The sequence below is a fragment of the Protobothrops mucrosquamatus genome, unplaced genomic scaffold (assembly GCF_001527695.2).
Source record: "Protobothrops mucrosquamatus isolate PMUCROS unplaced genomic scaffold, P.Mucros_1.0 scaffold_6, whole genome shotgun sequence".
NCBI lineage: Eukaryota > Metazoa > Chordata > Lepidosauria > Squamata > Viperidae > Protobothrops > Protobothrops mucrosquamatus.
Genome location: NW_015386082.1, coordinates 718,515 through 730,815, shown reverse-complemented (window position 1 = coordinate 730,815; position 12,301 = coordinate 718,515). Strand labels below are relative to the sequence as shown.

The following is a 12,301-nucleotide window of genomic DNA, read 5'->3' as shown; positions in this document are numbered from 1 at the left end:
TTTTCTTCTCTCTCTGTCTCTCTCTCTCTCTCTCTCTCTCTCTCTCTCTCTCTCTCTCTCTCTCTCTCTCTCTCTCTCTCTCTCTCTCTCTCTCTCTCTCTCTCTCTCTCTCTCTCTCTCTCTCTCTCTCTCTCTCTCTCTCTCTCTCTCTGTCTGTCTGTCTCTCTCTCTCTCTCTCTCTCTCTCTCTCTCTCTCTTTTGCCAGGGGACTGTGACGAAACCGCAAAGGAAGGTGTTTTTTTTGGGCGGCGGGGTTTTGTGGGGAGGGCTCGAACGAGCCGGGCCGTTGATGGGACGCTACGGTCCGCAGACTCGCGGGACTCTTGCGAAATCCAGGAAGTGGATCCTGCGACCGTCTCGCGAAAGCCAGCAGATTGGGAGTTAAAAGGCCACAGCCGGGTGGAAAGGCGACGGAGGCTGCAGCTTTTGGCTGTTCTGACCCAGCCCTTGGGCAATTTGCTGGCAATCAGTCGGATACAGTGCCTCGATCCCAATCCGGATTTCTCCCGCAGCAAGGCCCTTTCCGCTTCTTTGGCAGGGCTGATTTCCTTCCTCATCCCCCCCCCCCCCCGTAAACCGGTTCGGCTGCAATCCAAGAAACACACACTGATCTGGGATTAACCTTCCCCCCCCCTTTGATGGAGAGAAAATTACATCTGGGAAGAGAACATCTCCCCGCCGGTATATATATATAAACTGTACGGGCTTAAATCTCATGCCGGACAACAAATGCCACCAAAGTCAATATATAATGTACTTCTAAGTAGCAAGACAAACGACTAGGCTACGTTTAAGGTGCTTCTGATAGAGATAAATCCGGAAGTCTTCAGAAGTTTTCCTCCAGGTTAAATTAAATTGGCATAAACCGCCCAGACCTATTAATACGTTTTAAAATTTCGGCTCCGTAATAAAAGAGAGAAAAAACAAGAAAAATCTTACTTTCCGTCCTTTTTCAGCTATCAAGAAGTAATAAAGCACAGCTAATTTACTGCAGAGGCCAAATAGCCATTGGAGTCGTTAGGGGGCTCAAAGCACTCTTCGGGGTTCTCCTAAATCTATCCTCCCGATTAGCTAAAATTGAAATTCCCTACCTGCTTTTAAACTGGTTTCATTCCGCTGTCTATGGAGATTCTCAGTCATCCGGGTCATAGTCAGAGCTGAAGAAGCTTCTTGGATGAGAAGCGAAACGTCTTCAAAGAAAAATCAAGGAAGTCCAGTTGCCTGGGGGGGGGAGTTTCCTTCCATTGTTAATTTCGAGTCTTTAGGATCGAGTCTTTCTTATCTGCGCATAGATAAATCTAGGTCACCACACCGTGCTAGCCCCATTCTCATGACTGACGTTGTGCTGGGGGGGTTTGCTTGCCTCCACTCTGGAAGAAGACCGATACGAGGGGCTCCCCATTTGGTGAATGAGGTATGGGAGCGGGGCAGTGAGGGGGGAGATAAAGAAGCGCCCCAGAGGGCATCAATCCCATCCCTTTGGGATGAAGATCGAAACACCCAAGATTCAACTCAGAATAAATTAATTTTATTTGCAATGTAAGGAAAGAAAGGATGAGATCCATTAACATGTGGGGAAAGTATAAGAAGGAAGTGTCTATGGAAATTCTCAGCCGTCCAGGTCAGGGTTGTCCCAAAGGTGCTTTTTTCAAGACGCAACCGGACTTCCTTATTTGTCTTTGAAGACCACTTTGAAGACAGCTGGTCATTTGCACTATTCAGGTGATCCTGAGGACACAGGTAAACCTCCAAACGGTCTCAAGGACTCTCTAAACTTGCAGGGGTCCTCAACCTTGGCAACTTTAAGACTTGTGGACTTCAATTCCCAGAATTCCTCAGCCAGAATTCTGGGAGTTGAAGTCCACAAGTCTTAAAGTTGCCAAGGTTGAGGAGCCCTGCTCTAAAGGATGCAAATGACCAGCTGTCTGCAAGGAATATAAACCCTTCCATTCCCCACCATCCAGTCAGAGCTGAAGAAGCTTCTGGGATGAGAAGCGAAAGGTCTTCAAAGAAAAACAAGAAAGTCCAGTTGCCTCCTGGGAAAAAAAAAACAACCTTTGGGTGTAAGTCAGAAGCGAGGGCTACCAAATCCGAGCAGCAAAAGAAGCGAGGGCTACCAAATCCGAGCAGCAAAAAGTCGGTACGACCGCTTGGTGGCAGCAGAGAGAAAACGAAAACCCTTTGCTGTCCCCTACCGGTTGCCCCCGTTTTTGAGACCAATCCTTCTCTAGTCTCCTCCGAGTTAAACAACGTTTGAATCCAATTCCCAGAGAGTGGGTTAGACACGAAGGTGGATTCAATCACGGAGAGGGACGGGGGCTTCTTTAGGCTGCCGGTCTGGGTGGCCGAAGATCGAAGGAACCGACAGACGTTCTGACGGTGTGAGAAAACACACACCCGCGCACACACATAGAGTCAGCCCTTAACTGGGGGTCGCTCCGCGTTACTTCTCCCCCCTTTCACGGAGCATAAAATAAATTGTCTGGAAAAAAGTGTTTTGGGGAGAGGGGGGGCGCGCGCGAATGCCTCTTTGCTCGTGAACCTTCGCCAGGAGCGCAAGGCGCCTTTTTGCCCGTTGAAAGCCAGCAAAAAAAGTCACCTGAACAAGGAAGGACTCGCAGACGCCCCTCGAGAAGGAGGCTCCGGGAAATCCAGTCCCGGGGACAGCGAGCGAGTTTAAAATTGGGGATTGGGGGGCGTTTTGGGAAGGGGTGAGTGGTTGGGATACTTTCCGGAGATTTCTAGCCACCGTTTGGGGTCCTCCACGGGCTCGGTGGCTTCCCACTCGGAATTCTTTCAGAAGAGATGAATTCCCAGGATCAGGGTGGCTGTGTGTGTGTGGGGGGCGAGGGGTGGTGGAAGATTCCGCCTGGACCCCCAGCAAGTGGATACAGAGACAGGCACCACGCGAGCGCGCATCCGCACCCGAGCAATAACCTCCTTCCCTGCTTGCGGTTGTGTCCCAAACCTTGTCTTGAGCTTCGTGGTAATTTTCTTAGCTGATTGTGTGTGTGTGTGTGTGTGTGTGTGTGTGTGTAGGTACAACCAAGCCATTTTCGGGCCCTCTTTTTTTCTTTTTTTCTAGCGACAGAGGGGCGGGTGATCTGGAAGAGGCTGTCGACGCCTGTTCAGTTAATTTAGCTTTACTTTGTCTAATTACCGGCCTAGCTTAGGGAAAGGAGCCCGGCTCAGGACGGTAAACTGACACTTGGGCTCGGTGGGTGGTATAAGCCCGGCGGAGGGTCGATGATGGAAAAAGCCTGCTTCCACTCAGCTCCTCCAGGTCACTGTCTGAAAGCGGCAATGGCAGCACCAGCCGCCGCCCCTCCCCTCCCCTCCCCTCCCCGCCCCCTTCCCCGCGCCCCCCAGAGCAGCTCGGAGCAGCACCACCAACGCTGCGGCGGCTTAAGGCTCACCCAGAGAGGCAGCTGGCCTCGGGAGCTTCAGCTGCACGTGTGCAGGCGCGGGAGATTTGAAGGATCCCTAGACCCTCCTGGCTTGAGGAGTGGGTTGGCAACTTCACCCGAAAGCAGGCCAAGAGGGGAGCCGGCTCCTTTTCTGGGGCCTCCGTCCCTATCTGAAAGGGGCAACGTTTGGGGAACCTGTCTAACCCCTGGGAACATTGGTTGGTTAGATTTCTATCTTGGGTCGCCCAAGACAGAGTCGTTTTATCCTCTTCCCAACATCCCTGTCAAAGAGAATGGTTGGCCTCAAGACCATCCAGTAAGGTGGCTGGTAGGAGTCTGGCTTTCCTCAGTTCTGGATCAATACCCAGTCCAATTGCCCAGACCGAAGCGCTTTGGCGATGGAATCAGTTCCCAACTTGGTGAAATAATCGAAGACTTTCAACCCTTACATGACCCTGACTTCTAGGGTTGGAAAGGCCAGACTTGAGTTGCTCAAAGTGCTAGGATCTCATCTTCAGATTGAAACCTGATTGGGTTCCTTTGGTTTGGCTTCGTCCTCAGAGCTGGGAGAATTCGGTTTGGAGGTGGGAGACGCGAAGATTTAAAGTTCAAATCCATCCTTGGATTCATTCCATGGGGGAACCATAATCTGGGTTGGGTTGGGTTGTAAAATGGAGCTCCGGGTATATCAGATTCAGTACAATGAAATGCCCCAAGTGGATCTTCCATAGAAAATCATTATTTGTGACATGCCCTTCCCTCTTACAAAATCTTTCCAGCTACAGAAGGACTGAATCTCCATTTCTAATATTAGCTTTATGCAGAAGGAACAAGAACACAGAAGGCATGTAGGATTCTAGAAGACCTTTAAATAACTTTGTCAGTTCAGGGCAAATCACTAGAAAGCCTCGGTTTTCTATCTGTGAAACTGAAGTAGTGGTCTTGCCTTCCCAGGATTTGCCCGAGAATGGCTGAAGCCCGTGTACAAGTGTGTGCACACGTGCACAGCCTTTGAAAAAAGATTGGGGAAATAAATGGCCAGCAGAAATGGGAAACGGGCGGTCCCAGGGTTTCTTGCCTTGAAAGAAAAGGAATGCGGGAGTTTAGAGGGGGGGGGGAGCTCCATATTTCCAACCTTTCTAAAGAAACGAATCTATTCCGAGGGCTGGCCTGCCCTCGAAATAGATTCACTGCTTTCGATCCACGGAATCACTGGCGGCCCCAGATGCTAAGTGCACCTGCGGGGGTTCAAGTGGACCCTCACACCCGAGGCCGCTTGTATCCGAGGTGAAAGCTTTCCAGGTTCATTTCTGCCTAAGAGGTACCAGTACTTCAGGGTGGGGGCTACACATCTGCAAATCTGCCCCTGGCTGAAAATGAAGGGCGACCGTCCTGCCCTTTTGGCTTCTGAAGGGGTCTAAAAGGCGCTGCACCTCGTCCAGAAGCGTCAGGTTTTATTGCCAAGGACCTAGAGTTGAGAAGGAAGCCCCACCGGATCGGACTGCCCGGTGCCTTCGCTCCAAGCTTAGACCGCGTTGTCAAAGCCTCGGAAAAGGCGCCGGTGACCGGAGGGGGCGACGCTCTCCAAAGGACCACAAACCGTTCCCGCTCGGGGGAAAGCGAATTCAGCCCCTGGGAGCCTCCTGCCAAAGAAGCCCATTCCGCAATGCTGGCAACCGCCTCGTGCCAAGCGAAAGGAAAGGCGGTGGCAAAACACCCGTTACCTTGGGAGCCCGGTGCCAGGCGTGTGGCCGGGAGACCCGGCAACTGTCTAGAGAGGGCAAGTTGACGGATGGCATAATTTGCGTGTACAGAAGATGGCAGCCAGAGGGGATCTGGAGCCTCCGCGGGGAGCCCGCAGGCCTGGAGGCGGTGTGTGTGTGTGTGTGTGTGTGTGTGGACAGAAGCCAGCTGGAGTGGAGACGAGACCGCCCGCCCTCCGCCTCTCCTCTCCTCTGCTCTCCTCTCTCCTCTTCCTTCGGCTTGAGTTGTGGGATAAATTCAGCGGAGCAGGAGAAGGGGGAGGGGAAAGGGAGGGGGAGGAGAAGGGGTTTCCCTCCCTCTCTTTTCCTCCTGCGCCACCTCCCTCCTCCTCTCCCTCCCCACCTCCTTTCCCCCAGGCGAGAGCCCTCCGCAGATTGTGTTTGGCCGCGCCGCCTTAACGCAAAAGCGGCGCAGGGGTTTGATGGATTTCCTCTTCTTTAAAGGCTTCGGGAGGCCACCAGGCAGGGGGGCAGAGAGCGGAGTCCGGGAGAACTGAAGGCTGCTGAGCCGGGGGTGGGGTGGAGGAGGAGGAGGAGGAGGAAGAGGAGGAGGAGGAGGAGGAGGAGGAGGAGGCAGCGGTGGAGGAGAAAGGGAAGGAGGGGGTCAGACGGGAGAGGAAGGAGGGAAGGAGGGAAGGAAGGAGGGAGGGAAGGGGCGCCGGGCTCGTGTGAAAGAGCGAGCGAGGCCGGGAGCGGCTGACAAGCTTGCGCAAGGGAGGAGGCAGAGATGTTCAGGGCGCCGCCGCTGCTGCCAGACCGCTGAGGAGGTGGCCCGAGGAGGAGCAGGAGCAGCAGCAACAGCCTCCATGAGCTCCGAGATCGGGGGCCCGGTGCCTCGCAGCCCGGCCTCCATGAACCAGCCGCCGCCGCCGCTGCCTCCCTCCGCCCTGGAGACGTCCAGCACCGGCAGCAGCACTTCGACAACCCCCGGCGGCGGCGGCGCCGGTAGCGGCGCTTCCGCGCCCGCGCCCTCCAAAGCCAAGAAGGCCAGCTCGGGGCTGCGCCGTCCGGAGAAGCCGCCTTACTCCTACATCGCGCTGATCGTGATGGCCATCCAGAGCTCGCCTTCCAAGCGGCTGACGCTGAGCGAGATCTACCAGTTCCTGCAGGCCCGCTTCCCTTTCTTCCGCGGCGCCTACCAAGGCTGGAAGAACTCGGTGCGGCACAACCTCTCCCTCAACGAGTGCTTCATCAAGCTGCCCAAAGGGCTGGGCCGGCCGGGCAAAGGCCACTACTGGACCATCGACCCGGCCAGCGAGTTCATGTTCGAGGAAGGCTCCTTCCGACGACGCCCGCGGGGCTTCCGAAGGAAGTGCCAGGCGCTCAAGCCCACCGTCTACCACCGCGTGGTGAACGGGCTCGGCTTCCTCCCGCAGGGCTTCGACTTCCAGGCGCCCCCGGCCGCGCCCCTGGGCTGCCACCCCGGCGGCTACAACCCCCTGGAGGTGATGCAGGCCGGCGCTGCCTACGAGGCCCACCACGTCCCGCACATGTCGCCTAACCCGGGCTCCACGTACATGGCCAGCTGCCCCGTGCCGTCTAACGGGCCGGACTACGGGCCGGACAGCAGCAGCAGCCCGGTGCCTTCCTCGCCGGCCATGGCCAGCGCCATCGAGTGCCACTCGCCCTACGGCAGCCCGGCCGGACACTGGACTGCCTCGGCGGCCTCGCCCTATCTCAAGCAGCAGGCCCTGCAGCCGCCGCCGCCGCCGTCCGCCGCCGCCGCCCCGGCCGGCCTCCACTCGGGAATGGCCTCCTACTCGCTGGAGCAGAGCTACCTGCACCAAAACGGCAGGGAAGACCTCTCAGGTACCGCAGCCGCCCCGTCCGGTCCCTCCCTCCCTCCCTCCTTCCCTCCCTCTGCTTGGTTTTTCCAAAGGCTGGATGAGGCCTCTTTTCCTGGGAATCTGGAAAGGAAACATTCCCCGAAGTTTTTTTGGTCCCCCCCCCCACCCCCGAGCCAGATTCGGTTCTCAGGAGGGCAGGAATCCAAGGCATGCGCGTACTTTGAAGCCCCGAGACTAAGCTGGCTGAACTGAAAGGATTCCGTGGAACAATTTATCCCCGAGTCAATATTGCCTTGCCCCCCCCCGCCCCAGCAATGGGAACGGCTCCCGTGGGGGTCAATCTCACCCTCTGGGAGCCCAGAAGGACAGCCCCCCTCTTCCCTTCCCTGCCCCTAGTTCCAGGCACCCTACAGTTACGTTTGGAAACCCCACTCCTTTGCGACTTTAAGGGCCGCCTAATAGTCTATAGACGGTCCGATCCTGTTGAGAAAGACTAGTTTGAAGCCCATAGCCAGCCCACAATCTGTTGTTTGCAGGATATTCCCTGCGTACTAACTTGGCCGCCAGAGTCGCTTATATAGGGGGGACTTTTAAGTCAGAGGGTGTAAAATTCGGCGGTCGTGGGTGTTTTCATACTCACGTGTATAGATTGAAGAATTTCACTCGTGAAGGGGACCGAGAGAAGGAAGTGAGCCGCTTCTAAAAGCGAGTCCTAACGCGGGATGGTGGGGTAGGGGTGGGGGAGAAGGCGAGAGAGGAATCTGAGAGTATCTGGCTGCGATCCTAAGCAAACTGACTGGTGCTCAGAATCGCAGCCAGATCGGGACCTTGGATAGGAACGTTGGATTTGTGTGTGCTGCCGTTTGGTATTTGATCTAAGTTCTTTTTGCTGTGTTTGAGTAATTGACTTGATAGGGCTGTGCGTGTGTCTGTCTGTCTGTCTGTTCAAGGGGAATTGCATTGTTTCTCACACCTCGAAGTGAAATTTAAGGTACATTTTTTTTAAAAAAAAAAACAACAACAACCCCAAATCACAAAATTTTTTCTCCTGAGTGCTAAAGAGGGGGAAGAAACACACAAAACCCCTCCGCTCTGCTCAAGTTAAGTTGTAGCTGTCAGATAACAAGCCGGGAAGGTCCTTCTCCGCTCCAGATGTTTTCAGAGAAAACACCAGCTTTGGGGTAAGAAAGCAAAGGCTTTCCAGGGGGGATGGGGCGAGAGGAAAAGGCACGATTGTTGCGGGGTGGGGAAGAGTAGAACTGGACGAAGGAGAGAATGTACATCTGCAGTCTAGCCTCGAGGCATCTTGGACTTTTCAAGACCAGTCTCGAATTCCATTGTTCGGTGCCTCCTTACACCCTGGGTCCAAAATCTTAGTTCATTAACCAACGAGGTCGTCGCATCCAGGAGCTTCTCCACACGAAAGTGCCAGAGCGATGTGGTGTTTATTAGACGCAATTCTTCCCCACTGTTCCTGGCACCCACGCTCTCTCACACACACACACACACCCGAGTGAAAAGGCGCCTGCCGTTTGGACAACTCTTAAGGCTGCCGTTAGGAGCACCTGGTGTTTTTTAACCTCCCCCCCCCCACCGTGCCAAGCTCCTCGGCCTCCTCTTCAGGCCAGGCTGAATGGCCGAGGTAACACACACACACACACACACACACACACACGACGAGTTCTCATTCAATTACCGTTCTTCCCGGTAAACCTGGGTAGGAGGGGGGGGCTGCGAGATTCCCTTTGGCAATAAGGGATAAAGAGGCAGAAAGGAAGGAAGGAAGAAAGAAAGAAAGAGAAAGAAAAAGAAAGAAAGAAAGAAAGAAAGAAAGAAAGAAAGAAAGAAAGAAAGAAAGAAAGAAAGAGAAAGGCGGGATGCACTCACGCAGGGAGATAGATAGATAGATAGGTAGATAGATAGGTAGATAGATAGATAGATAGATAGATAGATAGATAGATAGATAGATAGATAGATAGATAGATGAGAGAGGGAGAGAGAGAGAGAGAGAGGGAGAGAGAGAGAGAGAGAGATGCAGACACCGGGAGTTAATAAATCAAGCAGGATTCCGTCCCAGGCCCCTACGAATTGGTCCCTTGGAGTGGCTGTTGCGTCCGGGTTGTTTAAGTTTTGCCACCCTGCAGACGTCTGCGCAGAAGGAGGCTTCCGACAGCGGCGAAGTCGGCTTTTTAAACTCCTGACTCTCCAGGGTCGGTTAACACATCGGGGTTGTGTTGTTTCTGTTCCTTGTGAAATCACCCCGAAAGCCTTGCCTTGCTTCCCCAGGCTGTGTGTTCCTAAGTAGATAGCGCTCAGCTATATTGCTCTATTCCCCCCTCCCCCGGCAGCATTTTGCTTGGTTGAAACCCTTTTTTCTCCCTCTTCCCCAGAGGGAGAAAAACGCTAAATCTCTTTTGTATGCTTTAAAAAAAAAAATACTCTGTTGTTGTATCGGGCTAATTGAAAAAAAAAAAGGGAGGGGGGGACTTGCGAGGCGTTCTGCAGATGTTCTGGGAGAAAGGAGCCGAGTTTTTTTTTTTTTTTCCCGCATTTTCTTCCAAAATGCAAAAGAAGGGCGCTCGGGTTATTTCTATAACTGGAAAGAACTGCCGAGATCTTCTCTTCATAATATGTTACTTTTTTTTTTTTTTTTTTTGGAATTTTTTGAAAAATCTGGGAGAAAGAATGAGAGAGAGAGAGAGAGAGAGAGAGAGAGAGAGAGAGAGAGAGAGAGAGAGAGAGAGAGAGAGAGAGAGAGAGGAGAGAAAATAAGGCTCCGAAATGGGTAAAAGATGTTGAGCTGGGATCGGGAGGGGAAGAGGAGGAGGAGGAGACGGATTCTCCAAATAACCTTTTTTAAACGTGGGTCTCGGAGGTTAACTAAACAAAGACAGTCTGGGCTGGACCACACCGAAGGGGACTGGAGCTTGACTTAACCCAGATGAGAGCGAGGTCTTGTTCAATTTTATGGGAATTTCAACAAGTAACAAATGCAGACGACCTTGTCCAGGGCTTGGGTTTTCTCGCCGGTGACCTGCTGTCAATCAGCTGGATGAAGCTTTTCCTGCCACTTGCCCTCCCTATCTAGGCGCATTTGTTTTTAACTTGGGGGGGGGGGTTTGAAAATCACCCGTTCCCGAAAGATCTTTCTTAAAAACTGATGTAATAATAACAACGTTAATGTTAACAACGACAGAAGCGACAGGGTAGAATTGGAAAAAAAAAGATTTTTAAAGCAGGAGCCTGAAAAACATTCTTTTTTCTCTCTCTCTCTCTTCCTGCCTCTTTCCGTGCAGTTCCTAATGCCTCCGTTCTGAAGAGCTAAATATAATTTCGATTGTTGACTTTAATGAACACACAACACGCAAACAAAATGCCCCGACCCGAATTGTACGTGAAGTACAGCTGCTCAGTAAAATGCAATTTTCTTTTCCTCCGTACGTTCCAAAGTACCAACATTTCGATTCTCTCCTTTTTTTAAAAAAAAATCGTTAAACTGCCGTAATCAGAATAATCTCGCCAATTCGTGACTAGGAATCTCTCCTTAATGGTGCAGGCGGAGTTGTAGTCCGATCCCTAACCTGGTTTAAACACCCTACAGCCAACCCCAAACTGGATAACCCTTCGCCTTTCTGTTGGCTTGTACACCGGCCGAGTTGCTGCTTATCTCTGGGGCTCCCCAGGTGTAACAGAGGGGGATAAGATAAGAAAAGATTTCAGTATTTACTCCGAGGTTTGCTCTCCGAGAAATGAGCATTAGCTCAGGAGCTTAATAAAAGCTTTTTCGCGAGGCACGTTTGCCCCAGAGATACTCAGAAAGGGATTCCCTGAGATCACTTAGACCCTCCAAAATGAGATCTGTATCCATCCCTAAGAAGTCACAGGACCCCAGAGTTTTCCTATTTCCGATTTTTAAACATAGGTGTGTGTGTGTGTGTGTGTGTGTGTCTGGGCGCGAGCATGTGTGTATTTAGGAGAGGAAATCTACCCTGCTTAACCCGAAGTGTGAACTCTGAGTGTGAACTCTTTTACTTAGATAAGATGTAAAGGATTTCTCACCCCTCCCCCAAATTCGGATAACCTTTTAATGGTCTTTTAATTATCCTAGCCGGCTTTCCAAGGCAGCTAATGCCTACGTGTAATTAGAAAGCAAAAAAGATCGTTCTTTCAGAGTTAGCAGCCACAACTTTGTGGTTCTTTGTCGACTGGAAACCTCAACCTCACAGGTGTCCCAAAGGTGCTTTCCAAAAAAAAAAAAAGCAAGTGGACTTTCTTGATTTTTCTTTTCTTGAAGACGAGGAGGCCGTTCAAAATTCTGTGTAGTGGAATCGCCTGAAGGGCTACAAAGAAAAGAAAAAAGAAAAGAAAAGAAAAGGAGTCCTATTTAAACCAACGGGGCTTTCCAACACATTTAGCCAATAGACTGGAATCGTTAAAGGCCAGGGCAGGATTTGGGAGTGTGGAGCTGACAGGGCTATGCAAAAAGCCATGGGTGAAAGGTCACATCGGAAGGGTCCCGAGCAGATCTCCTGCAGAGGAGATCTGCAGAGGAGAGAACCAGTTCCCAGCCTCAAGGCCTACCGCCCTGGAGAGGACCAGAGAGATCTCTGTAACCCAGTTTCCAAACTCTTGAGTATGGGATCGAAACCAGCCGTTCCGGAGGGGCGGAGGGGGTGTCTCGAAATTTCGCCCAGGACATTTCGCCACCCCTTGCTAGAAGGTCTCGGAGCCCTACGTGGGGACTCTCCGGTGGGCCATGTTCTAGGCCGGAGGGGAACCCCCTCTCTTTCTCCCCCCACCCCCCACAATTGCGAGCCTTACACCAAACCGCCCGCTGTTTTTAAGCGCGGTCTAGTTGGGAACACTTCCACCATCAGCTCTTTGAGCCTCTAGAATTGTTAACCCTGAGAAAGGCCCGAGCAAGACTGGAACCAGAGACCCCCGTTTTTCGGAGGCTTAGAGAGGGGGGGGGGAAGGAGGAAGAAGGGGAGAGTCGGGAGGTGTTTTTTATTATTATTATTATTATTATTATTATTATTATTATTATTATTTTTATTTGGCACACCCTTAATCCAAGCCGAACTATTTAAATCAAATTTGCTTGCGGGCATCCTTGGGAGCCTAGAAAGGCGGGGGGGGGGGGAAATCCAGGGAAGCGGTTGCTTGGAGAAAATGGGCTGAGCAAAAGGACCGAAACCGGAGCATAGAAGAGGCGGAAGAGAGGAACGTACGTATGTATTTGTGTGTGAGAGAGAGGGAGAGGGAGAGGGAGAGAGGGAGAGAGAGGGAGGGAGAGGGAGAGGGAGAGAGAGAGAGAGAGAGAGAGAGAGAGAGAGAGAGAGAG

The 12,301-nt window shown here is 52.3% G+C and overlaps 1 protein-coding gene across 1 annotated transcript in view; it reads left to right on the top strand.

Annotated features, from left to right (window-relative positions):
* Positions 1-5,976: 5,976 nt before the first annotated feature.
* The window catches only part of FOXF2 (forkhead box F2), a 12,128-nt gene continuing 5,803 nt past the window's right edge, over positions 5,977-12,301 (top strand). Inside the window, exon 1 of the mRNA XM_015813205.1 lies at positions 5,977-6,979. Coding sequence (XP_015668691.1) covers positions 5,977-6,979 — 1,003 coding nt within the window. The remainder of the gene's footprint in view (positions 6,980-12,301) is intronic.